Source organism: Podarcis pityusensis (assembly GCF_964106645.2).
Source record: "Podarcis pityusensis genome assembly, chromosome: 7".
Lineage (NCBI taxonomy): Eukaryota > Metazoa > Chordata > Lepidosauria > Squamata > Lacertidae > Podarcis > Podarcis pityusensis.
In genome coordinates, this window is record NC_138031.1 from 15,643,388 (window position 1) to 15,667,677 (window position 24,290).

The 24,290-nt window shown below is 44.6% G+C and overlaps 2 protein-coding genes across 5 annotated transcripts in view; one reads left to right on the forward strand and one right to left on the reverse strand.

Moving 5' to 3' along the window:
• MRPL13 (mitochondrial ribosomal protein L13) overlaps positions 1-643 on the forward strand; it is a 35,203-nt gene extending 34,560 nt beyond the window's left edge. The window contains exon 7 of the mRNA XM_081012879.1: positions 374-643. Coding sequence (XP_080869005.1) covers positions 374-398 — 25 coding nt within the window. The 3' untranslated portion in view covers positions 399-643. The remainder of the gene's footprint in view (positions 1-373) is intronic.
• Positions 644-7,746: 7,103 nt separating this feature from the next.
• The window catches only part of COL14A1 (collagen type XIV alpha 1 chain), a 131,034-nt gene continuing 114,490 nt past the window's right edge, over positions 7,747-24,290 (reverse strand). For 3 of the 4 annotated variants that reach the window (XM_081012464.1, XM_081012465.1, XM_081012467.1), the window contains 3 exons: positions 14,589-14,666; positions 14,182-14,337; positions 7,747-8,655 (listed from right to left, as the gene is read on the reverse strand). In XM_081012464.1, the coding sequence (XP_080868590.1) occupies positions 8,345-8,655; positions 14,182-14,337; positions 14,589-14,666 (545 nt within the window). In that variant the 3' untranslated portion in view covers positions 7,747-8,344. Of the gene's footprint in view, positions 8,656-9,523; positions 9,603-14,181; positions 14,338-14,588; positions 14,667-24,290 lie in introns of all 4 variants that reach the window. The other variant, XM_081012466.1, reaches the window with a different exon arrangement.

A 24,290-nucleotide genomic window follows, 5' to 3' on the forward strand; every position in this document is an offset into this window, starting at 1 on the left:
AGAGGGGGTTTGGTTTTGAGTGGGATGGGACCAGGACTACAGTTCACTTTGCTAGTTTCCTTTAGATGAGCAGAAATAAGTTACAGGAAACTCCATAAATGACCACCTCCTAATTTTTCTGCTTATTCTTTGGTACATTTTTTCACATATATTTTTTGCATAGCACAGACTGATGCACTGTTATTTTAGCTGCCAATATATCAAGGGCAAGGAACCTGTAGTCCTGTCTGAATGGCCACAGGTTCCCAACCTGTAATAAGAGTAATATTACCACCGTAATAATAGTTTATGATCTATTTATTTTTTCTTCTTTGTTTTATTTGACAAGCTGTCCTAGCATATTTATTCATCCCTGCTTCTTTTTTATTTGCAGACCTAAAGATTTTCGACCGGCGTAGCAGGAAGAGTGTTAAAGAATGGGAACAGGAGCCTACATGCTTCGTCCTCTAGAAGATAAAAGCCATCCAGCATTTCACAGTTTAGTTAATTGCATAAAGCTTTAATTGTCTGCTCTAAAGCAAACTTGATTTTTTTTTTCAGGTTTAGGGCAGTATTACTTCATTTGTTTATGCTTGGTAATCCCCTTTTTCTTCCGTGGACGGGGGAACGGGGCTGACAATAAAAAATACTTTTCTGAAATTAACTGCAGTATCTACTTCTTTTTATACAGTGTTCTGGCCTTTGGGTGAACTTGTTTTGTGGCACGCGTAACTGTATAATACGTAAAACATTTGAGCAAGTGTGCTGGCTGTTAGATTGTCGTATTCCTGCTGAAGCCTGCAGTTAGCCAATGATCTCACACTTAAGTTTAGGCGTCCTGCTCTAGCAAAGACTTTTGTACACACATCCCCTTACTGGAGCGGGAACTGTGCATGCAGAACAGGATTGATAGACAGCTAGGGCTGTCATTAGAGACAGTGCCGTGCTTCCTTCTGCCGAAAAGGAGAGTGAGGTTAAACTTGGATTCAGGGTCCCTTGTCTCACCTATAAAGTAGATTACCAGTGTACAAGTTAACATCACCAACCATTTATTGGGTAGCTAGCTGTAGTTGGAATTTGTTTTGTTTGCTGCACTTTCTCCATAGGCCCCTAGAGCAGCATGCATGCAGGCAATTAAAGCAGAAACAATAAAAATGCATGCAATTAAAGTACAAACAAAAATAAAAACCACAGCAATCCAGCTCCGTACACCACAATACAGTAACCAGTTACCATATTTTTCGCTCTATAAAATGCACCCAACCATAAGACGCACCTAGTTTTTAGAGGAAGAAAACAAGAAATAAAATCCCCATCTCTGCGCAGCGTCTCTCCAGCGAAGCAGGAGGAGAAACGGAAGGGGCTTTGTTTCTCTTCCCGCTTTGCTGAAGAGGCGCTGCGCAGAGATGGAGAGCTGTGCAACGCCATTCGCTCCATAAGACGCGCACACATTTCCCCTTTGTAAGAGGATAAAAGTGCATCTTATGGAGCGAAAAATACGGTACATAGAAGCAAGGAGACTAGAGAAGGAACACAGCAGCATTCTGATGCCCCACAAAAGAGAATGGTTTTCACCATCCACTGAACGGCAAAAGTGTAGTGACAAGTAGATAACAAACACTCAGCACACTGCTGTTGGGTGCATAGTTCTGGATTAGCACCAGTGTAGTTAACTCAGGGTGTGGCACTGTTCCTGAGGTCCTCTGGGCTGAAAACCCTTGAAATGCCACTCTGCTGATGGTGAGAGTTTTCCAGCGGTGAAATGAGAGGTCTACTGTCGGACCCCTCCTCCTGCATATTGGAACAGTTCCAGGAGACTCTTGACAGCAAAATTCCAGCCATGGGATGCAAGGTGTGTCTTGGCAGCATATGGAATGAGCACACCTAGACTGAATCTGAACTTCTTGTTCGGCAGGAATCTTTTGAGAGGACAAGATCTGGTGTAAGTAATTTCCCTCCCATTGACTTCCAACAGATGGGAGCGGTACAATGATTGCTTCTCTGGCCATGCTATTAATGTGTCTCTCTTGAGGTGGCGATGTTTGGACCACTGGTAGACTGGGAGCAATGCTCAGCGCTGTTGAGATTCCCAGATTGCTCAGTCTATTGAATAATGTATTTTGAACTGCTTCGGCAAAACACAGCATCTTTTCCTAAACTACAGTGTAGGTGTTTGAGTTAGGCCCTCTCAGTCGTTCCTCCTGTGTTAAATGCTTCGGAGTTGCTCTGACTTCTTAGAACATCTGGCAAAATCGGCAACTCTCCTAAGATTAAAAAGTGACTGGGTTTTGGAAGAAATCTTGAAGCTACACATCTGCCTCTTGCTTCTTTTGGCACGTGCATAAAATGATAAATAAAAATGTTCTAAAATCTGCAAAATGGGCATTCTTACTGAACTGTTTTCAGAGGGCATGAGGTTTTCTCCTTTCCTGGGTGCAACACAGTTTTCCTATGATTTGTCCAATTATTTGAACAAATTGAATATAGTTATCAAGGCTACAGGTATGATTTAGTTCTGACACAACAAAAAGTCAACCCCAGTGGCCATAACAAATGTTTTGGCAGTTGTTCCTGTTTTATGACATGCACTTAGGTCTTAACACTGTTGGCTGGAGTTAAAGAAGCCAAGTTACAAGTGATAAATTTTGGTCAAGGGGAAAGAACGTGCGAGATTAATATGCGGTGTGAACTTCATACAGCCTGCATAGCACAGCCGTCATTAAAAATTATAGCTCACTGTTCATTATGATCATTCTCACGCAAAAGCTGTGACTTGGGCACGCTGCCCTCCTGGCGAACTACGGTCAGTTTCTCTCTGAGCATTTTCCCAAGTCTACTCAGTTGTCCACTTAACTCTGCTCTATCGCTTCTTGAAAATCTTTGATCCAAGCTGGTCAAACAGAGGAATGTGTTACTTTCCACAGATAGTGAGGAGGAATTAAAGAACCTTTTAATGAGGGTGAAAGAAGAGTGCGCAAAATATGGTCTGAAGCTCAACATCAAAAAAACGAAGATCATGGCCACTGGGCCCATCACCTCCTGGCAAATAGAAAGGGAAGAAATGGAGGCAGTGAGAGATTTTACTTTCTTGGACTCCATGATCACTGCAGATGGTGACAGCAGTCACGAAATTGAAAGACGCCTGCTTCTTGGGAGAAAAGCAATGACAAACCTAGACAGCATCTTAAAAAGCAGAGACATCACCTTGTCGACAAAGGTCCGTATAGTTAAAGCTATGGTTTTCCCAGTACTGATGTATGGAAGTGAGAGCTGGATCATAAAGAAGGCTGATCGCCAAAGAATTGATGCTTTTGAATTATGGTGCTGCAGGAGGCTCTTGAGAGTCCCATGGACTGCAAGAAGATCAAACCTCTCCATTCTGAAGAAAATCAGCCCTGAGTGCTCCCTGGAAGGACAGATCCTGAAGCTGAGGCTCCAATACTTTGGCCACCTCATGAGAAGAGAAGACTCCCTGGAAAAGACCCTGATGTTGGGAAAGATGGAGGGCACAAGGAGAAGGAGACGACAGAGGACGAGATGGTTGGACAGTGTTCTCGAAGCTACCAGCATGAGTTTGACCAAACTGCGGGAGGCAGTGGAAGACAGGTGTGCTCTGGTCCATGGGGTCACAAAGAGTCAGACACGACTAAACAACAACAACAAATACATAGTTCCTGCTTACGGAATGCAATGCATTCCCTGGAAATCATTAGGCGAGCGTTTGCGTAACAAATCCATGATTCCCATTGATACCTGTGGGAATATTTCTAATCTCTGCTTTGTCCAACCTCCCTCCCTCCCTGCATGGTCTCTGCCTGAAAATGACGAACGCCAAACAGCAAACACAAGCATGTAAGGAAATGGGCAAACTGGCTGTTCGGATATCTGAATGTGCAGAGTATTACAGCAAGGTTTGGGCATAATCCTATACAGTATTTTATTTTACTTTCTTTGTCTTTCTGAGTTCTCTCTCTGCTTGCTCTTAGATAGTGAGCCATACTCGGTGAGGACGTTTTTCAGAGAAAGTTCTGGCCCTCTCCTATTGTCAATCCTGCATAACTGTTTATGCAAATATTTACATTGCAGGCCATTTAGCAAATTGGCCTTGCACTGTGCGTAATCCTGCATAGCATATGAAATACTAGGAGCCGTTCCCTCTCACGTTTAATTTTGGGAACAATTCCAAAAGGTTCTAGCATATCCTTGGGCCAGTCAGCGATTTACACTGCTTTCAGATTGCTTGTTAATACTGTATGCTTAGCTAATAGACCAGATATTCATCTAAGGTAAATCTTAATCACTGCAAAAAAAAAAAAACCCCACCAGCTGCAATATTAGGTCATGATTTTGTGGGGTGCTGGGTTAAAACATACTGTCAAAATCTTGGACAGGATATTATGGAGTATGTAATTTTAGGAACCTTACCGGAGCAACAAAAATCAGCATCAAGGAACATAATGTGGACCAATATGTGTGTCTACTGAGGCAATTTGGGCGCAGTGCATCTTTGGCCGGGTGTGTGTGCATACCAATTCAAGCCAATATACAGGGATTCTATTTCATTTTGGGTACAAAATTGATCTTTAGCCTACAAACTGTAAGATGTCTTCATTAAGAGGCAGCACTGATTTATTACCACCTCTAGTGCATTGTTTTCCAGACTTTGCCATCTGGTGCGGTGTTTTTCCCTCCGAAACTGAAACCGGAGCCACACTTAATTCCCTTTCTCTATTCATATTTGATCCAGATTAACTGAGTTTCACTTCGTTTCATTCCATTGTAGAACTGCAGCGTTGGAAGGGACCCAGAGGGTCATCCAATCCAACCTCCTGCAACGCAGGAATTGGCTAAACCAACCTTAGCTGGGAGCCAACCAATATATCTGCTTAATTTGCCTAATCAGTTTCCAGAGCAATGGGGAGGACTCCTGGCAACTGTAGGATAGTGCACTTAACTAGTCCCTGCTAGCATCCTCCTGTTCCATTTGCCATAGTCCTTACTGATGGGTGGATCCTAATTTGGGCCAATGGAGACGTTTCTAGGGTAGCTCTCTCCGTGCTTATCAGATGCCATGCAAACTGTTGCTATGGCATCTTGGTACCTTCTTACTCCCACTTGATGATGCATGTATGCTGGTCTAGAGGAGGCAAATCAATACCAAATAGGTTCTCCTCACTCTCCCCACCCCTGACTCCAACGCTTCTGACAGCCGTAGAGTGCTGGCTGCCCAACATGGTGGCTTACTTTTCACGGCACATCTCAAGCCCTCTTGCAGCATCTTAGTTTGGGAAACACAGACATGGACTTATTTCAGAAGCTGGCACTCATCAGACCTCAGAAGACAATGGGGTGAAGTCAAACCATTGGAGAGATACAATGCTGTAGAGACCAATGTAGGCGAGACATGTTTTGTTGCAGCTAAGGCAGATGAAGGTCTCCAGTTGTGCTGATACAGGTGTACCATGGTGTTTCTTCTGTCTGCGCTCCTCCTGGCCGTCATTCCTCTGCCGGTCACTGCTGCAGATGCACAACCTGGCTGCCTCCAGGCACTGCCGTCATTGATGTTGCTATCCTTCACGTCTCGTTTGCAGACATCTTTGTAGCACAGAGTTGGTCTGCCAACAGGCCTTGTACCCGAAGCCAACTCCCTGCAGAGCACATCCTTGGAGATCTTGCCATCTTCCTTTCAGTGTAGGTGACCAAGGCAGCACAGATGAAACAAGAATGTGAACATGCTGGGAATGTGGACTTGGGAAAGCACATCTTTGTCCCTGCTACTTGCACTGGAAATAAAAGTTCCTATCGGAACAAATGGAAGCTTTGGCACCAATGCAAACAGCATGTGCTTGAGGCCTGATGATCTGGATCAGAACTCTAAGGTAAAGATAAAGGGTAGGTAAAGGTAAGGTAAAGGGACCCCTGACCATTAGGTCCAGTCGTGGCCGACTCTGGGGTTTCGCTTTATTGGCCGAGGGAGCCAGCGTACAGCTTGCCCAGCATGACTGAGCCGCTTCTGGTGAACCAGAGCAGCGCACGGAAACGCCCTTTACCTTCCGGAGTGGTACCTATTTATCTACTTGCAGTTTGACGTGCTTTTGAACTGCTAGGTTGGCAGGAGCTGGGACTGAGCAATGGGAGCTCACCCCGTCTCGGGGATTCGAACCGCCAACCTTCTGATTGGCAAGCCCTAGGCTCTGTGGTTTAACCCACAGCGCCACCCGCGTCCCTAGTGCATGGCAAAGGGCCAAGGCCTCCTGTTCTAGATCCCAATGTAGATCAAGCTATCGGGCCACCAATTTGCTTTTAAAATCTAGAAGAAAGACCCTCGTTTATTTCTTCTGGTGTGCAGAAGCTTGAGAAATCAGCATTTTCTGGCAAAGAATAGCAGCATAAGAATGTACATACATCACGGCATGAAATGCTATCAGAATCAATTAATCTATACTATATCATTCCAACATTTCTGACATAAATTATCAGTGGGGGAAATAATCAGAGTCTTTCAGCAGCCTCAGATTTCCAACATATTCTGACCTAATTATAAGAGAATGAGAGGAATGAGTTGGCTACAAGGGACACCATTTCTGGAATAAATATGCAGCACATAGACATATGTGGCCATCTTGCTGGAGAATAGCTCATGGCAGCCTTTAAGCAAGTTTTATATGGGAAAAGGTTTTCACTTGCAGGGGAGGTATTTTCCTATAGTAATGCAATATACAGGCACGAGGCATCTAAAACACTCAAGGCGAGCTTGACTTCAGATAAACAAGATAGATGTTTGTAGCATACTAGGCTGGGGGGAAACAAAGATTCGATGGGTGAGAAGTGGGAGTTATTGTACAGCAAATGCCTGGGTGTTAAGCCGCAGAAAATACAGGTTGCTTACCTGCAACTGATGTTGTTCAAATGGTGCATTTGGGATCCATGCAGGCCTTGTGGAAAGTGCCAAAAACTAGCAACAGCATTGCCCCTCTGCTAAGGCAGAGAAACCCTCTGAAAACTTAGTGTGCCCCACCGAGGACACAGAAGGCACAGGGATGGTTGCCTGGGGCACAAAATTGTTAGGGAGTGCAAAATTTCAACACCCAGTGCTGTCTCAGTACAGCTGTGTGCTTCCGTCACTGAGCTCTGCTGGGCATGTGAAGCAGGAAGTGACCTCTCCGGACAACAAAATGACCCCTCTTTTTCTGTGGCTGCGATCTCCTGGGTGAGGCGGATGCTGTTAGGCAGTTAAATGCACATGCGTACTCCATCCCTTTCCCTCCCACCCACCCTCCTTGGCGCAGCCTTGGGCACTGGCAACTCATGCTACACCACTGCCATCAGTGAAAGGATTTATGCACTTACAACAGAACTTCCCGTCCTCTCTTTCCCCTGCGCATGCAACATGCTCTCCCCAAATCTGTCCAGAACAGATTTAGGGTTGATGCAGCGGAGAGGTACATCTTGTGAGCTGTGGAATGGCCCTGAACCGTCTGACATACGTATCCCAATCCAGGAAGGGAAACCTGTACACTGAATTAGAACTCGCTCTGTTTTAAGCGAACTTTGAAACTTGTAGAATCATCTAATCCAGCCCCAGCAATGCAGAAATCACATCTAAGAGGCAAACAGAAATGGTCCCATGGACAGAGCAATCTCACAACTGGAATTTGCAAGGATTGTGGGATGGTGTGTGGTTTTTTAATAGATCTCAGGGACCCTCAGATTAAACTTCGTACCACAGTCATGGGCTCTTAAAAATAATAAATACAATAGATGAAATTATTTATAAAAGTTTGCCACGTTTATTTGTATATAAAATAGAGTAGTGATAGATCCACAATAAATTATTAGTGTGTTTCTAATAGGTATTTAATAGGAATGCTGTGGGAAGAAAATCCCACTTTATATAAATCTTCGAAGGAAATGATTAAAAATAAAATAAAATCAACCAACACAGTTGGCTTCAGAAGGGTTACTTTGCAAGTAAAGCACACAATCAAAATCCAGGCAGAGAAATTCAGAAAGCGAGAAATAGTGGAATGAGCTCCTTGACTTATTCAGATATAACAGCTGGTGATGGAGTGTTTTGAAATGTGCATCGAACCATTCTAATGCAATAACTACAAAGATCTACAGAAATGTCCCTTGGAGTTTCCATCTAACAATAAACCCCTACAAAGCTAATAACTTCTGGCATGCAATGTAATTAGCTATCCCCACCCCACCCCTCATTCTGCCAAAGTGGTAATGTACAATATAATTTTTTCCCTTTAAGATATGAGCCTGTAAACAATTCCCACGACAACATTAGGCAACTGGACAGAGGCCTAAAAGATTCATGTATATAATGCACACAGAGAGAAAGAGAAATAGTTCGTTAAGAGGTTTTCTTAACCTTCCTCTTGAGCCTCAGAGAACTGGCGCTTCTTTTAGAGATTCTTCTTGAAAGGCGGCTTATTCCGGGGGATCTCAGTTCGAGAGCCCCCATTTCTTCCCGCACAGGTGTGAACTCTGGCTGAGCCAGGCGAGGTGCTGGGTAGGGGGACTGCGGGTGATGGTAGGATCCATGCACTAGATAAGGCTCTTGATCATCGTCATCGTAAAGGTCCTCTGAGTCATAGAGCTGGTAGGAGCTGTGCGGTAACGGCACGACAGGGATCTCTTGATCAGTTGGGTCCCCATAGCCACCTTAACTCGCCAAGAGGAGCCGCACAGTTAACGCAAGAGGAAAGCAAAATTGAAGCAATCGTTAGGAGCTTGGTTGAATATTGTTCTCTATAGAGCAACTTTCTTTCTCAACTTTGGGTCCCCAGATGTGGCTGGACTACAACTCCCATCATCCTTGACCGCTGGTCCTGCTAGCTAGGGATGATGGGAGTTGTAGTCCAATATCATCGAGTGGGGAGCCCAAGGTTGAGAAAGGCTGCTCTCGGCTGCTTCTTCTTACAAAGCAGTCGGCCTTGCAAGATTAAATCAGCACCAGTGAATGGGGGAAGATTTATGATTATCTTCCTGTTAGTTGGAAACCGACACCAGCAGTAACAGTGTGCTAATTGTATTAGATATGAGTTGTCTGTTACACAGCGTGGTTAGGGGCAGGGGAAACATGGAGCAGCTTAAGAACCAATTGACACAACCTAGCCCTGATTAAGTGTGTTTAGCCCTCATTTATTTCAGTGGGGAAATGATCCTGATTCAATGGAGAATCCTGCATATGGGATCTGGCTGGCTTGCTGGAGGCCTAAATAGGAACACTCCAACCTGCAATATTTTGTTGCCATTCCCACCTGTTTTGCTCTATCTCAAATAAGTGAAGCGCTCCCTTTCCAAAAGCTCTCCCAGGGCTTTGATACAATCCTGTTCTGGGTAACAGCCTGTCCAGTGGTTGCTTGTGCCTAGCAATGTGCACCATGGAGAAATGTGCCAAGTGTTTTAATTCTAGCAGAAAGCATAAGAAAACTAGAGCAGGCATCCTTTGTTAGTGGTGATAATAATAATAATAATCAGTGTTGCTGGTGGGAAAGCATCAAGGCTGTTCAGTAGTTGCCATTCTGACCTTCATCCATATGAGAAAGAAAAACCAGACTCTACCCGATTTCACCTTCCGTATGGGTAGCCATTGTAAGGGAATGAGCCTTCGGAAATCGAAAACGAACCAAGATGAGGGGTGGGGGGAAGAGGGGGAGAGGGAAAAGAGCAGGTGAACAACAGAGAAATACATACAGGTCAGTGAAACAAACAAAGGTCTCCAAGGCCAGTTCAACTACAGGTTAATCTTGTGACTTAAGCTGTACCCAAGACTGAGTCTCAAACTAATTAAGTACAACCTAAGGCTTTGCTTCATGCTTTGCAAACCGAAACAAGAAAGAATAAAAAACATTCACATGCAGTACATGAACTTGTGTCAAAGATCCTACACCTTCCTTCCGTGGCCCCTTGGATACCAAACAGTGTTTTTCAAGGTCCTCGAGGAGTTTTGCCATATCAGTTTGCTTACCATGGGAGCGTTGCACATGGCTGAGAATTCTGAGGCTTGGTTGACAATTCACCCAACAAACACACACACACATATGTTTGGCAGAAGATGATAATGCCAACAGTGGGTGTGGCCAAAGGCAAAAATGGGCGGAGCCAGTCAAAGATAATGCTCTCAAGGAACACCATTTGAAAACCACTGTTCAAGAAACATCGTCAAGACACAATCTCTCCATGCAATGGGGGAATTTTAGTCCGATTTCTTTTTTTTAAAAAAAGACTGTCATTCATGAATTACAACTATATGCCCTGCCGATTCAGATTACTACAAGAGGCTTAGTTAGTGACACTCAGGTCTCCCATGCTGTTTAGACAAACATGAACGAGGAGCTTCTCAGCTAGGGATCTCCCAACCAACCAACCACCCAAGGCAGATCAGGTTAAAACCAGGAGATGGATGACACAAACAAGACATTCAAGAAAGCTGGACTGGGTTATTTTAGACAATGTGACAATGGCACATGACAAGCACAAGAGACGGAGAAACAAAACGCCCTGCATTTCAAACGCTCTTTGGTTTTTATATGGGGTTTTAATTGCTTCAACTGTTTTTCCTCTTTGAATGAGATAACCGGGCACGTTCCTGTTAGAATTCCTGCTCCATGATTGCAGTCATGGGATTGTTGTCTTTCACATGACGGTATATGTTTTGACTCCACAAAGTGGGAAGTGATGGAAACAGGATGTTTGTGTTACTGTGTTCCGTGAAGTGGGACTATTGTCCTTTGTTCTTTCTCTCTTTCCTGTCTGATGCTAGAGAGAGACGAAACCATGTTGCAGGACTCCGTGTGTGTTTATATGTAAATAAAGTAGATTAGCCAAAATGCTGAGTTGCTAAGGTCTGTCACGCAAGCTGTGAAGACTCTGCGGATCCCTAAATGTGCCGGTGTCTGTTGGCATTGGTCACTGTGATGTTTGGGCTGAAGAAAGCTTTTGAAGCTCCCGAACGATCGACCAGGAGGGAGAGAACATGCCAGTCGAGCATGTGTCTCTGCCAGGGTCCTACTCGAGTATAGGACAAGCTCCTGACAGTTCCCTGACCCAATGAAGTAGACCACAATGTTTATGATTCCCCTCCTCAGCACTGTGGCTGTGCATGATTAGCTGTAGTTAGATATAGTGTTTAGAACTTACTGGCTGCTTGACAGGGACTGAGTCCCGACCATTTTCCTTTCCCTGCCCAACAGGCAACCAGAGCTATTCAAATCTGCAATGCGGACACACAGGTGCAGTTATGGCTGCTTAGCCTGTGTATGTGGTTCACACAGGGAGCACTTCAGATTAATCAGTAATTTTTTAAAGGTAGGCCTGAGGATTTATAACCATGTTTGGCAAGGATGCCTCTTTGTCCCCACAGTTACAATATCATTTTATGATGGTTCCCCTACTGTCCCTCTCCAAAATAATTCCTGCATTTCTGGAAGAGTGCAAGGCAGAAGAATGACAAGGCCATTCTGACGTGCTTCTCTGCCAAAATATGGTGGCAGCATTTCTAAGACCAGGGGGACATGAACATTCGGACACACGTAATGCTGGGTGATGTGACATCAGGGCTGAGTTGCAGTTAAGTGACGCAGCAGAGTTTCAGAAAGTTTGCGGCTTTTTAGCTTAGAGAAAAGGCAAGGAAGAGGTGATATATCAGAAATGTATAAAGGCATGGAGAAAGTGGATAGAGACGAGTTTTTCTCCCTCTCCCACTAACACTAGGACTCAAGGATATCCAATGGAGCTCAATGTCAGAGGATTCGGGACACATAAAATAGGCAGAGGGCAACCGCCCTATGGAACGCCCTCCCACCAGATGTCAAAGAGAAAAATAACTACCAAACTTTTAGAAGACATCTGAAGGCAGCCCTGTTTAGGGAAGCTTTTAATGTTTAATAGGTTATTGTATTTTAGTGTTTTGTTGGAAGCCGCCCAGAGTGGCTGGGGAAACCCAGCCAGATGGGCGGGCTATAAATAATAAATTATTATTATTATTATTATTATTATTATTCAAACAATGCAGAGTTAAACTAAGCAGGTCGCTCCCATAGGAGACAGGGATGGCCACCAATTTAGATGGCTTTAACAGAGGATTAAGACAAATTCACAGAGGAGAAGTACCTTTGAGCCTCCTATGTGAACAGTATGACCAGTTGACATAATTTTTTCCCGCGTCTCACTAACGCTACCACCATTGTGAAGGAAACCAGCAAGGGATTTTTTAGCCCGGTGGCAACAGCTCTCTGGAATTCTCTTTCCTTGGAATGGAAGCCAGCCTCAGCATTATGTTCTCATCTATGGAACTCCCTGCTTTGGGACAGCCACCTTGGCTACTTTACTGACATTTTTTAATAATAATAATAATAATAATAATAATAATAATAATAATAATTTATTATTTATACCCCGCCCATCTGGCTGGGCTTCCCTAGCCACTCTGGGTGGCTTCCAAAAAAATATTAAAATACTGTAATACATCAAACCTTAAAAGCTTCCCTAAACAGGGCTGCCTTCAGATGTCTTCTAAAAGTCTGGTAGTTGTTGTTCTCTTTGACATCTGGTGGGAGGGCGTTCTACTGGGAGGGTGCCACTACCGAGAAGGCCCTTAAAGATGAAAAGAAACCCCAAACTTCTCTAGGATTCACCCTTCAACTAAAAGTCCCTACAGTAAGAAACATGCAAACATGCTCCACGGTTCTGTCATTTTAATATGGCTTTGTTGCTTTTGTGCGCATTGAGATTCTGTGCGCTTGGATTTCTTTTGAAATGTTTAAAATGGTATTGATGACCGATCAGGAAATGTTTTATTTTTATATGTGGACACAGAGGGGATTCTCAGACAGGTGTGCCTGTGGGGAAGAGGAAACCCACTAGCTTTGTATCTGTAGTGGCCCAGATGCACATTTGTGTCAGAATACAAGGGTGTGTACTTCAGTGGTCACACAGGTATGTGTCCAAATGCACTTTCAAGGGTCTTCAGAGAGAAGGCAATGCAGTTCTGTTTGCTTTCGCTGCCGTGACCAAGTAAGTAAGCTGGTTAGGTTGCATGCCCCTATGATGCCATCACATTTACAATGAGATCCCTGGTGGGCTGGGGCAATTACAGTGGTACCTCGGGTTACATACGCTTCAGGTTACATACGCTTCAGGTTGCAGACTCCGCAAACCCAGAAATAGTGCTTCAGGTTAAGAACTTTGCTTCAGGGTGAGAACAGAAATTGTGCTCCGGCGGCGCGGCGGCAGCAGGAGGCCCCATTAGCTAAAGTGGTGCTTCAGGTTAAGAACAGTTTCAGGTTAAGTACAGACCTCCGGAACGAATTAAGTACTTAACCCGAGGTACCACTGTAATTACAAGGTCCTTTCAGGTAAAAAGAATAGCTCCAAAATCACTTGGGAGAGGAACGGCTGCAAACAGGTGCAACTACGGTGTGTGTGTGTGTGTTGTTTCTGATTTTGCAGATCCTTTCCCTCGTTCCCGGAGCCACAACTTACTCACTGAAAATTGAGCATCACAAAAATTCAGTATAGCGCTAGGATTGTAGAGTGGGAAGGGACCACGAGGGTCAAACCTCCTACAATGCGGGTATCTTTCACTCAACGTGGGTGTCAGGGAACTGCCATCAGCTCAGAGGCGAGAGGTGGAAGGGCAGTTGTGTTACAGGGAGCCTCCGAAGATCTTGCAAAGCAGTTCTTCCTCTGGCAGAGGAGGGAAGTCCCGCCTCTGGAGAGGAGGGAAACCCTGCCTTCAGTGGGGAGGGGGTGCTGGGATCAGAAGATGCTAGGGAGAGCCTCAACCCCGGGCCTGAGCAAAGTGGAGGGGAGGCAAGTCCCCCTTTGCCAACGCCCACTTTGCGCAGCAGGTTTGCGCGCAGAGAGGGGAGGAGAAGGATGGGGGTCACACGACTGTTATGCTGGGGAAGGTATAAGGACTGCCCACTCCCAGATTCTGCTAGCGACTGAACAGACATGGACTTGCGATGCTCTGCACTGCAAATAGTTTGTACAGATAATAAAGCCTGGAAAAGTCAGGTTGGAGTCTTGCCTGTTTGCTCTCGAGCAACCACACCAGCACCTGACAGTGGGACTAGAACCCACGACCATGAGTTTAAGACTCCCATGCTCTACTGACTGAGCTACCTCATTTTGAAGACATGTGTGTGGCAGGAGGAGGCTAACTGGGAAAAACATACTCACCACCTGTTCCATATCCAGCACAGGAAGAAGGATCACAGTATCCCGGTTGCCCTGAGGCACCATGCGGCCCAGGAACACCTGTATGGCCAGGTGGTCCTCTTGGACCAGGTGAACCTGGTGGCCCCGGGGTGCCTGTACGGCTTTCACCTGGAGGCCCTGCACAGAACACAGAAACGGCTGTCAGAACATCACCTTGCCACTGCTGCCGAACGAGAGAGCAACATCAGGTATGGACTACCTGAGTAACCAAACGTGATTTCACACGTGTTCTTTATTATACAGCCGCTCTGTGTAAAGGAGCCAGACTTTACTTGTCCCGACTATTGTTTATTATGTGTGGGAATGCACATTTAATTGTACTGACCCTTGCATATCATTTGGGCATATGGTCACTACGGCGAATTTACCTGCCGCTCCTGGTGGGCCCCGGGGGCCTTGGGTCCCGACACCTGGGCTCCCTCGCTCTCCCTTCTCTCCCGATAAACCTGTTAAGAGGAAAGGATAAAAATCAGAACAGATGGGGCGGGAGGGGGGGAGTTGATTAATGCTTCTCCATGAGCATCTTTTATTAATTAAGAAAAGGAAGGGAGGCCAAGGAAAAATGGCTCTGTTGCGTCTTCTGTTACAGCCTCGTTGGAAGGTGTTGCTATAGCTAGTTTCCTGTTATACAGTGGTACTTCGGGTTAAGAACTTAATTCATTCTGGAGGTCTGTTCTTAACCTGAAACTATTCTTAACCTGAGGTACCACTTTAGCTAATGGGGCCTCCCGCTGCTGCCACACCGCCGCACAATTTCTATTCTCATCCTGGAGCAAAGTTCTTAACCCAAGGTACTATTTCTGGGTTAGCGGAGTCTGTAACCTGAAGCGTCTGTAACCTGAAGTGTCTGCAACCCGAAGTACCGCTGTAGTGGCTCTTTACAAAGTCCTGTTGGGCCACTTTAGAAGACATTGCTGACATACAGCAAAATAAAGACCCTTCCTGGATACAGTAGTCAGAAGTTGCTAACGTATTTATATTAAAGCTATGTCGATTCACACAACAGTTCTGGCTTGGCCTCCACTTTCCCATTGCATGATCTCCTCAATCTTCTGGTTAAAGCATAAATCCCAGTTTTGTACAGTGGTACCTCGGGTTATAGACGCTTTAGGTTACAGACACTTCAGGTTACAGACTCTGCTAACCCAGAAATAGTGCTTCAGATTAAGAACTTTGCTTCAGGATGAGAACAGAAATTGCACAGCGGCGCGACAGCAGCGGGAGGCCCCATCAGCTAAAGTGGTACCTCAGGTTAAGAACAGTTTCAGGTTAAGAACGGACCTCCAGAACGAATTAAGTTCTTAACCCGAGGTACCACTTTACGCTATTGTTGACATTTGTTTTAGCAGAGAGAAGAAACGCCATGGTGCATCTGCAGCGGCACAACCGGATGCTTTCATCTGCCCCAGCTGCAATAAAACATGTCTCTCCTGTCTCTCTACAGCCATAGCAGGTGCTGTAACTCTCCAACAGTTTGACCTCACCCCAAATAGGACACACCTCCGCTGTCTCTCAAGACAGGCGGACGCCAACAATAAAACTAACACTTTCCAGAGAGTTTGCTGTGTTAGTCTTTAGCAACAAAAACTACAGAAGTGTCTTGTGGCACCTAAAAGACTGGTTGGCATCCCACTCCTACTTGAATCACACACATATACACACAATATGATCCACATTTAAGCTTAAATAAGAATAAATTATACGTAAAGGGTCATTCTTCAACAGATATTGCATTTATTTGGAATGCTGTCAAACTGATATTTATTTTTATTTCAGTATTTGTTTTATTAGAACCACAGAAATATATTTCATGTAGATGTTTGTGGTTCCAATATTTACATATTTAAGATAAACAAACCAACAAATTCCAAATGGACAGCGTTCCAAATACCTGCATCTGTCAAAGAATCAGCCTTGTTGTTCTGATCATTGAACAAACCGCATTTTCTTAAGAATGTTGTTCTCTTTCTTTAACTCTTAAGTAGCTAGACTTATAGCTAGATAGTAAGTTTTGCTATAATGGCATGCTCAAGGATTTTATTTTCCTCCTCTAAAACGGTAGGAATATCAGAACACTTCCCATAATTTGATGTAACAGTCGCTATCGGATGTAAGCGCAACTCATTCCTTAAGCTGCATAGGGATGGTTTTAGAATATTTTTAACAAAAAATGAGAGCTCAAATAGAGCAGGTGGCGCAAGCTGTGCCTGTTAAACGTAAAAATGATGTCTTCCTCCATTCCCTTTCGCCGCTATAGCTTCATGAACTCACTAATCAATGCCAGAAGGTGCAATGGCTCTCATTTATGGCTCGATTGTTTCAGATGCGCAACTCCTTTGCACCCACCTGTACACAGTTTCTGCAGCGTTTAACTGCACAGTGGGAATATTTCTTCCAATTCAGCACAGCGCTAGACCCGGGTCAAGAAGAATCACCTCACTCCCAGCCCACAAAAGATGCTGAGCAGAGAAGGTGTGAAATTCTAAACTTCCCCTCGAAGAATAAAAACGCCGCCGGCTGCCAAAATGACTTTCTTTAAAGAATGTGTTCCGATTCCTTACAGCTTTCAAAGCACAAACCTACACGTGTCTCACCAGATCACAAGCGCCAATGAGCACAACGGGTCTTGACCCCCAAGTACATGGGGCAAAGGATTGCAACTTGGGGGGGGGGGGTCTTCAAAAGACAGCCAAGGGACCATGAAGTTTTCAGGGATAGATGCTGAAATTAGAGACTGCTCCTGTTGAAAAGTGACAACAGCCACAAAATTAAAAGACGCCTGCTTCTAAGGAGAAAAGCAATGACCAAACCTAGACAGCATCTTAAAAAGCAGAGACATCACCTTGCCAACAAAGGTCTGTATAGTTAAAGCTATGGTTTTCCCAGTAGTGATGTATGGAAGTGAGAGCTGGACCATAAAGAAGGCTGATCGCCGAAGAATCGATGCTTTTGAATTCTGGTGCTGGAGGAGACTCTGGAAAGTCCCATGGACTGCAAGAAGATCAAACTTATCCATTCTTAAAGAAATCAGCCCTGAGTGCTCACTGGAAGGACAGATCGTGAAGCTGAGGCTCCAAGACTTTGGCCACCTCATGAGAAGAGAAGACTCCCTGGAAAAGACCCTGATGTTGGGAAAGATGGAGGGCACAAGGAGAAGGGGACGACAGAGGACGAGATGGTTGGACAGTGTTCTCGAAGATACAAACATGAGTTTGACCAAACTGCGGGAGGCAGTGGAAGACAGGAGTGCCGGGCGTGCTCTGGTCCATGGGGTCACGAAGAGTCGGACACGACTAAACGACTAAACAACAACAACCTGTTGAAAAAACACTTGCAGCATATCTCTTCCAACCACATTCTCTCTCCTATTATCTTTGCATACCTAAAATGAGTGGCCAAGATCATACAGCCTCTTTCTCTTTTAATTTTTCTTTTTTAAAAAATATATATAAGATGATCACACTCTCGTAGGCCTCTTACAAGGTATGGTTTGTAGCAACAGTTCCCAACTTAAGCAAAATATATTAAGACTGAATTCATGTTGACACGGATACTTGCCTTAAAACCCAAACTAACTAGTGGATGATAAGCTCCCGGGCCTCATCTGGGCGGAGAATGAGGCTGAATATCTTACAGTGTCGTTTCAGAGGCAAGACACAGTCAGGTGATTTGGCACAAGCTGAGCAAAGCTATTAGCAGAAACCAGACCAAGCTCCTAGGCTGGTATCCCAGTGTTTTTGGAGTTTTTTTTCTTTTTTTTTCTTTTTTTTGGACCGATGCTATCATATTCAGGCTTACAGGAAAGCTGAGGTCATGGCTTTCTGTTATAATTAAAGATTCAGATATGCATTCAGGAGGCCAGCTTTATGAAATGTGTGCTTTTAAACTCAGAAAGCAGGGAGTACAGGCAAGCGGCGAAAGCACCAGAGTGATTCTCCAGACCTCCGCCTTGGACCCAGCGCTATTTGAAACATTTCTATTATTTATACGGTAAACTTTCAGCATTACGTGACCCCAGAGCAGGTGACAATTCCATTCAAAATATAAAACAATTCTAACAGAATAAAGAGCAAGGAAAACACAGCACACCCACAAAAATCAACCGCAAAATCTTCAGCTCCATCTTACTAAAAAAACAACCCGAAGATCCCACAAAAAAGAAAAACCTACAGCAAAAAGGTAGGCATTTACATGATGCCAAAACCAGACCCCTGAAGCCAGGTGGGATAGGACAAAAGAACAACAACACACATTTGTGGTATGAAAAGTTGCAGGATTTCAGCAAGATACACATTGAATGGAAATGAAAAGATACATCTCCCCCAAAACTTTTGCAAGCAGAGGCCGGGGTCACATATAACTGCCCTGGAACCGTAAGGGACCCCTGACCATTAGGTCCAGTCGAGGACAACTCTGGGGTTGTGGCGCTCATCTTGCTTTATTGGCCAAGGGAACCGGCGTACAGCTTCCGGGTCATGTGGCCAGCATGACTAAGCTGCTTCTGGCGAACCAGAGCAGCACATGGAAACGCCGTTTACCTTCCCGCCAGGGCGGTACCTATTTATCTACTTGCACTTTGACGTGCTTTTGAACTGCTAGGTTGGCAGGAGCTGGGACCGAGCAACGGGAGCTCACCCCGTTGCGGGGATTCGAACTGCCGACCTTCTGATCGGCAAGCCCTAGGCTCTGTGGTTTAAAACACAGGCCACCCACGTCCCTGGAACTGTAAGGAACCACAAATAAACTATCCTCCAACTGTCCCAATTTTCCAGAGACAGTCCAGGAATTACGAAAGCCATCCCAGCTTCTGATTTTATCCAGGAATGTCCCTGCTTCCACCGCCAGTACTGCTGCCACCAAGCTCAGGGAGGAGAATGAGCTGGAGTTTATCCCGAGTGGTGGATTCGAGGTACTGTCCTGTTACCTCTCCATAGTCTCCACCACTGGTCTCCTCCCTTGGGCAGCTTGTAGCAGCTGCTGGAGAGCTGCTGGGTGAGGAGGAGCCACCACCATCGAGGCCCAGCCTTGTATACTGCACTGTCTTGCTTTTCTTTATTTAAAAAATTGCTTTGTGCATCCATGTCTAACCTTGTTCCTTTCTAAAATTTATTTATTCATGTTTGTTTTTCTTTTTTGTAAATCTACTGAAGAATAAAATAAAATCAGGATTAAGGGGATTTCTAGGAAATGATATATAATGAATTGAAAAAGATGTTTAAAATAACTTTTGCAAAAAAAAAAAAAAAACCCTGAAAGAACCCAGAAGCTTTCCTTTTGGGAATTATAGGGACAGAACTACTCAAACTGTATAGAGATTTATTCATGTACGCGACTACAGCGGCAAGAATGTTATTTTCCCAAAAATGGAAAGAAGAAGTCCCAATGAAAGAAGAATGAATACAACAACTTATGGAATATGCAGAAATGGCGAAACTAACTGGGGAAAAATAAGAAATCCAGATAAAAGTTTTTTATATAAAAGAATGGAAATGGTTTATTGAATATTTAAAAACTGTAAACAGATAAGAACACTGGTCTGTATAGTTAAAGCTATGGTTTTCCCAGTAGTGATGTATGGAAGTGAGAGTTGGACCATAAAGGCTGATCTCCAAAGAATTGATGCTTTAGAATTATGGTGCTGGGGGAGACTCTTGAGAATCCCATGGACTGCAAGAAGATCAAACCTCTCCATTCTTAAGGAAATCAGCCCTGAGTGCTCACTGGAAGGACAGATCCTGAAGCTGAGGCTCCAGTACTTTGGCCACCTCATGAGAAGAGAAGACTCCCTGGAAAAGACCCTGATGTTGGGAAAGATTGAGGGCACAAAGAAAAGGGGACGACAGAGGACGAGATGGTTGGACAGTGTTCTCAAAGCTACTAAAATGAGTTTGACCAAACTGCGGGAGGCAGTGGAAGACAGGAGTGCCTGGCGTGCTCTGGTCTATGGGGTCACGAAGAGTCGGACACGACTAAATGACTAAACAACAATAATGGGTGTCAACATCATGAATTCAGTCATAGTCGAGCCATTGAAAAGTTGCTTGCTCGCTCGGTCGCTGGCAAGCTAACATAGTTTATCTCTCAAAATTACTAACTTTTATTTTTTTAAAAAACAAAAAATTGGAATTGTTCGTGAGTATTAAAAATAACTTCTTATAAAGGAAGCATGTGCTTAGTGTCACTAAACCGCTAATGCAGGAATGAATTGTAAGCTATCTAATTTGGCAGAAGCACAAAAAAGGACTTCAGGGAGCCTTTCCCTTCCTTTACATCATCTTGATTTCATCCCGCCTCTTATGTGCAGTGACAGGGCAGACTGATGGTGCTTTTCGGATAGGAAAAATGCTAATGAGGAGCTCATTTGCAGATAGGAACCAGAGGGAAGCGAAAAGGGAGAGAACCTCCTTTTATGACAATTTCCACTGCTTTATTAAAACATAAATTATAGTCTTGTTTTACAGCATTCAGTTTAAAGACTAGCTTTTTGTGTGCATAGAAAGGATCAGAGAGTGTGCAGTACCTAAATAATCTGGAACATTATATAGGAAAAGGTGGGATACAAACAAAATAATCAAACAGAGATCAAGGAACACCTCTGCTAAATGCATTCCCACCCGAGCAATGAACCATCTGGGTGAAATTTCATCCCCTTTTGAACAGAACAGTTATTCTAATAGTCCAAACGCCTCTCTGCTCCCGCCCCAACTTCAACTTTAGCTGGCTTCTCCCAATTCTTTTTCACCACCTCGCCTTGAGAGTTACTGCTTCTCAGGCTGAGTGATTGCCCAAAACATGCATATCCAGGCAAATGAACATCTCTTAGCTATTTCGACATTATTTATGGCTTGTTTCTCTCCCCCCGCCTCCACCCAAAGAACATTGGGTTCCAAATTCTCAAACAGCCTAAATAAAATTTTAGGCAGGAGACTCGCTGAGATCATATCTAGTTTTAACAACAAGGAAGAATCCAGCTTGGGGGATGTGAAACTAGCAGCCTGATTCTGTCCTTTTGCTAGGACAACACAGTACTTATACTGGGGCTGCCATATGTCTGAAATTTTCTGGACATAGTCAGGATACTGCAACCGGAAGCAGTGGCCGGGTAAAGGTAAAGGTAAAGGGACCCCTGACCATTAGATCCAGTCGTGACCGACTCTGGATGATCAGAAGGTCAGCGGTTCGAATCTCCACGATGGGGTGAGCTCCCATTGCTCGGTCCCTGCTCCTGCCAACCTAGCAATTCGAAAGCATGTCAAAGTGCAAGTAGATAAATAGGTACCGCTCCGGTGGGAAGGTAAACGGCGTTTCCGTGCGCTGCTCTGGTTCGCCAGAAGCGGTTTAGTCATGCTGGCCACATGACCTGGAAGCTGTATGCTGGCTCCCTCGGCCAATAAAGCGAGATGAGCGCCACAACTCCAGAGTCGGTCACGACTGGGCCTAATGGTCAGGGGTCCCTTTACCCTTAGATGGGCTTTTGGTGTGACTCATCAGACTCTTCTTAACATTCAAGAGGAAATAATGTCCCCCACAACACAAAACTAACTTTTGTGCTTGCCTGCCAGAAGATGTAGCAATGACTGCTAAGTGACTCTGGCTGTGCCAGAGGTGGATTAGGCAAATTCATGGAGAGACAGGTCTGTAAATTAAGTTTTGATAGTTAAAGGGACTCAATATTCAGAGGGGTGTTGTCTTCAAGCCCTGCTTGTGGGCTTTCCAGAGGTGTCTGGCTAGCCTCTCTGACAGTATAATTGTTATTGTTATTTGTACCCCACCCATCTGGCTGGGTTTCCCCAGCTACTCTGGGCAGCTTACAGCACATAAATTGTAAAACATTAGACATTAAAAATTTCCCGATACAGGGTTGCCTTCAGATGTCTTCTAAAAGTCAGGTAGTTGCTTATTTCCTTGACATCTGATGAGAAGGTGTTCCACAGGGTGGGTGCTACTACTGAGAAGGACCTCTGCCTGGTTCCCTGTAACCTCACTTCTCACAGGGAGGGAACCGTCAGAAGGACCTCAGAGCCGGACCTCAGTGTCCGGGCTGGATGATGGGGATAGGATGCTCTTGAGGATGCTGGACTAGCTGAATCCTTGATCTGATCTACCAGGGCTCTCCTTATGTTCTTAATGGCATAATCAACTGGGAGGTTCAGTGCAAGTCCCACCAAAATGAACTGAAACTGTGCAACAAGCTCAAGGGTGCTTATTTCCACGGGGCATTTGCAAGTCTACTCTGACATAAGCCGTTTTTAGCCCAAGGTCAGCTTTCTGAACTATGCAATGTAGTTGGCCCTACTTCTGCATTGGCCTGGGACCAGTTTTTGACATTAGAAAGCATGGCCATTAATGCTGGTGAAGATGTTCGTATATATCAATTCCAAGCAAGTCCTGCCAAAAAGTCTCTTTTGCTTTGACAGCTGTTTTAGCAACAGAAATAATGAGAATGAGGGAACTTTGATCCCATGCCTTCTTCTTCTTTTCGTTATCGCAAACTATCGCTCCTCTGAAGAATTGCCTGGCAGGTTCCCTGCAAGCTACAGACAAGGCTATAAAGTTTGTTGTTGCGTGTTTGCGAATTATTACTACAATCCAAAACATAGTTCGTCCTCCTTTATCTTGTACATCTGCCTAATCCACACTCCAAGACATTTGCTTAAGTGGCACAAATAATTATGCTTTTCAGGCAGTTCCTCCAGCATCCCACAACTCTTTAGCCCACCCCCTTTAACAGTGAATCAGTCCCTTTCTTGTCTCCAACTTCCCCTTTCCCTCCTACCTCAACGCTCTTTTCCCTTATACCACTGAACAATGTCACTCTTTGTTCAGCTTCGCCATAGAAACCCGGGGCTGACAAGCTTGCCCTCCTAAATCTTTTCTCCTCTTACACTGAAGTAATTAGAATTATGGCCTCAGAGACTTTGGTTTTCTTTCCTTTTTCTCCTTCTTTTAGGTGGGAGGCAGTCTCAGAGGTCACTAAAAGGTTTCCTCATCAGAGCCAACAGCATGACTACTGAGCAAGATGTTTGACACACAGAAATGACTGAAGAGCTGCCATTACTGCATGCAAAATGGCTTTCACGCGCAGGGAATATAACACGCAATGCAACCTCCATATTGTGCACTCGAAGTCACTTAGGCTGTAATACTATACACATGTTTACCTGGGAGTAAGTCCCATTGAGCCCTGTGGGACTTACTAGCATCATTCTGTCAGTTGTATTTGCTCCCAAAAGACTCACGGTGCAATCATTTGCATGTCTACTCAAAGATAAGCACCGCTGGGTCATTTTTCAACCACATTTTACTGAAAGGAGACCCAATGAAAGTAATGAGCACGACTAATTTGGGTCCAATGATTTCAATAGGTCTGAGTAAAATTTAGTTGAATACCAGTCATTGAGTTTAATGTGGCTTACTCCCGGGAAAAGTGTGCATTGGATTGCAAAACTATAGAAGTATCCTATGCCTGTTTACTCAAAAGTAAGTCCAAGCCTCTGTTGGAATGGTTAAGAATTTTGGACCAATTGCAGATTCCAGATTGTTTGTCAATGCATTGTAATAGTCTAAACTTACACCCAGGGCTGTGTGTGTGTGTGTGTGTGTGTGTGTGCAGGATTTAAGCCTTAAACTAGTTAAGTGTCAGCAGGCTTAAACTCCTTGAAGATATTGCCCCCTCCACACAAACACACCCACCCTTGCTTTTGTGCCCTCTGTACTGCTGCCCCTATAAGTTATTTTTGGCACATTACAGAGCAAACAACTAAAGCAAAACCACCACAAAGAGCTTATTAGGAGGAAGGTGAGAGTTAAAGGTAACGATGGATGGACATGAAGACTCAGGACCAATTAAAAGAAAAACCTACTTCTTCATGCAATGCATAAATTATGGAGATAGCTGCCCGATTTCTGCAACACGCAAAGAGGATTATACATTATCTTAGGACGCAGGTGGTGCTGTGGGTTAAACCACAGAGCCTAGGGCTTGCTGATCAGAAGGTCGGCGGTTCAAATCCCCACGACGGGGTGAGGTCCCGTTGTTTGGTCCCTGCTCCTGCCAACCTAGCAGTACG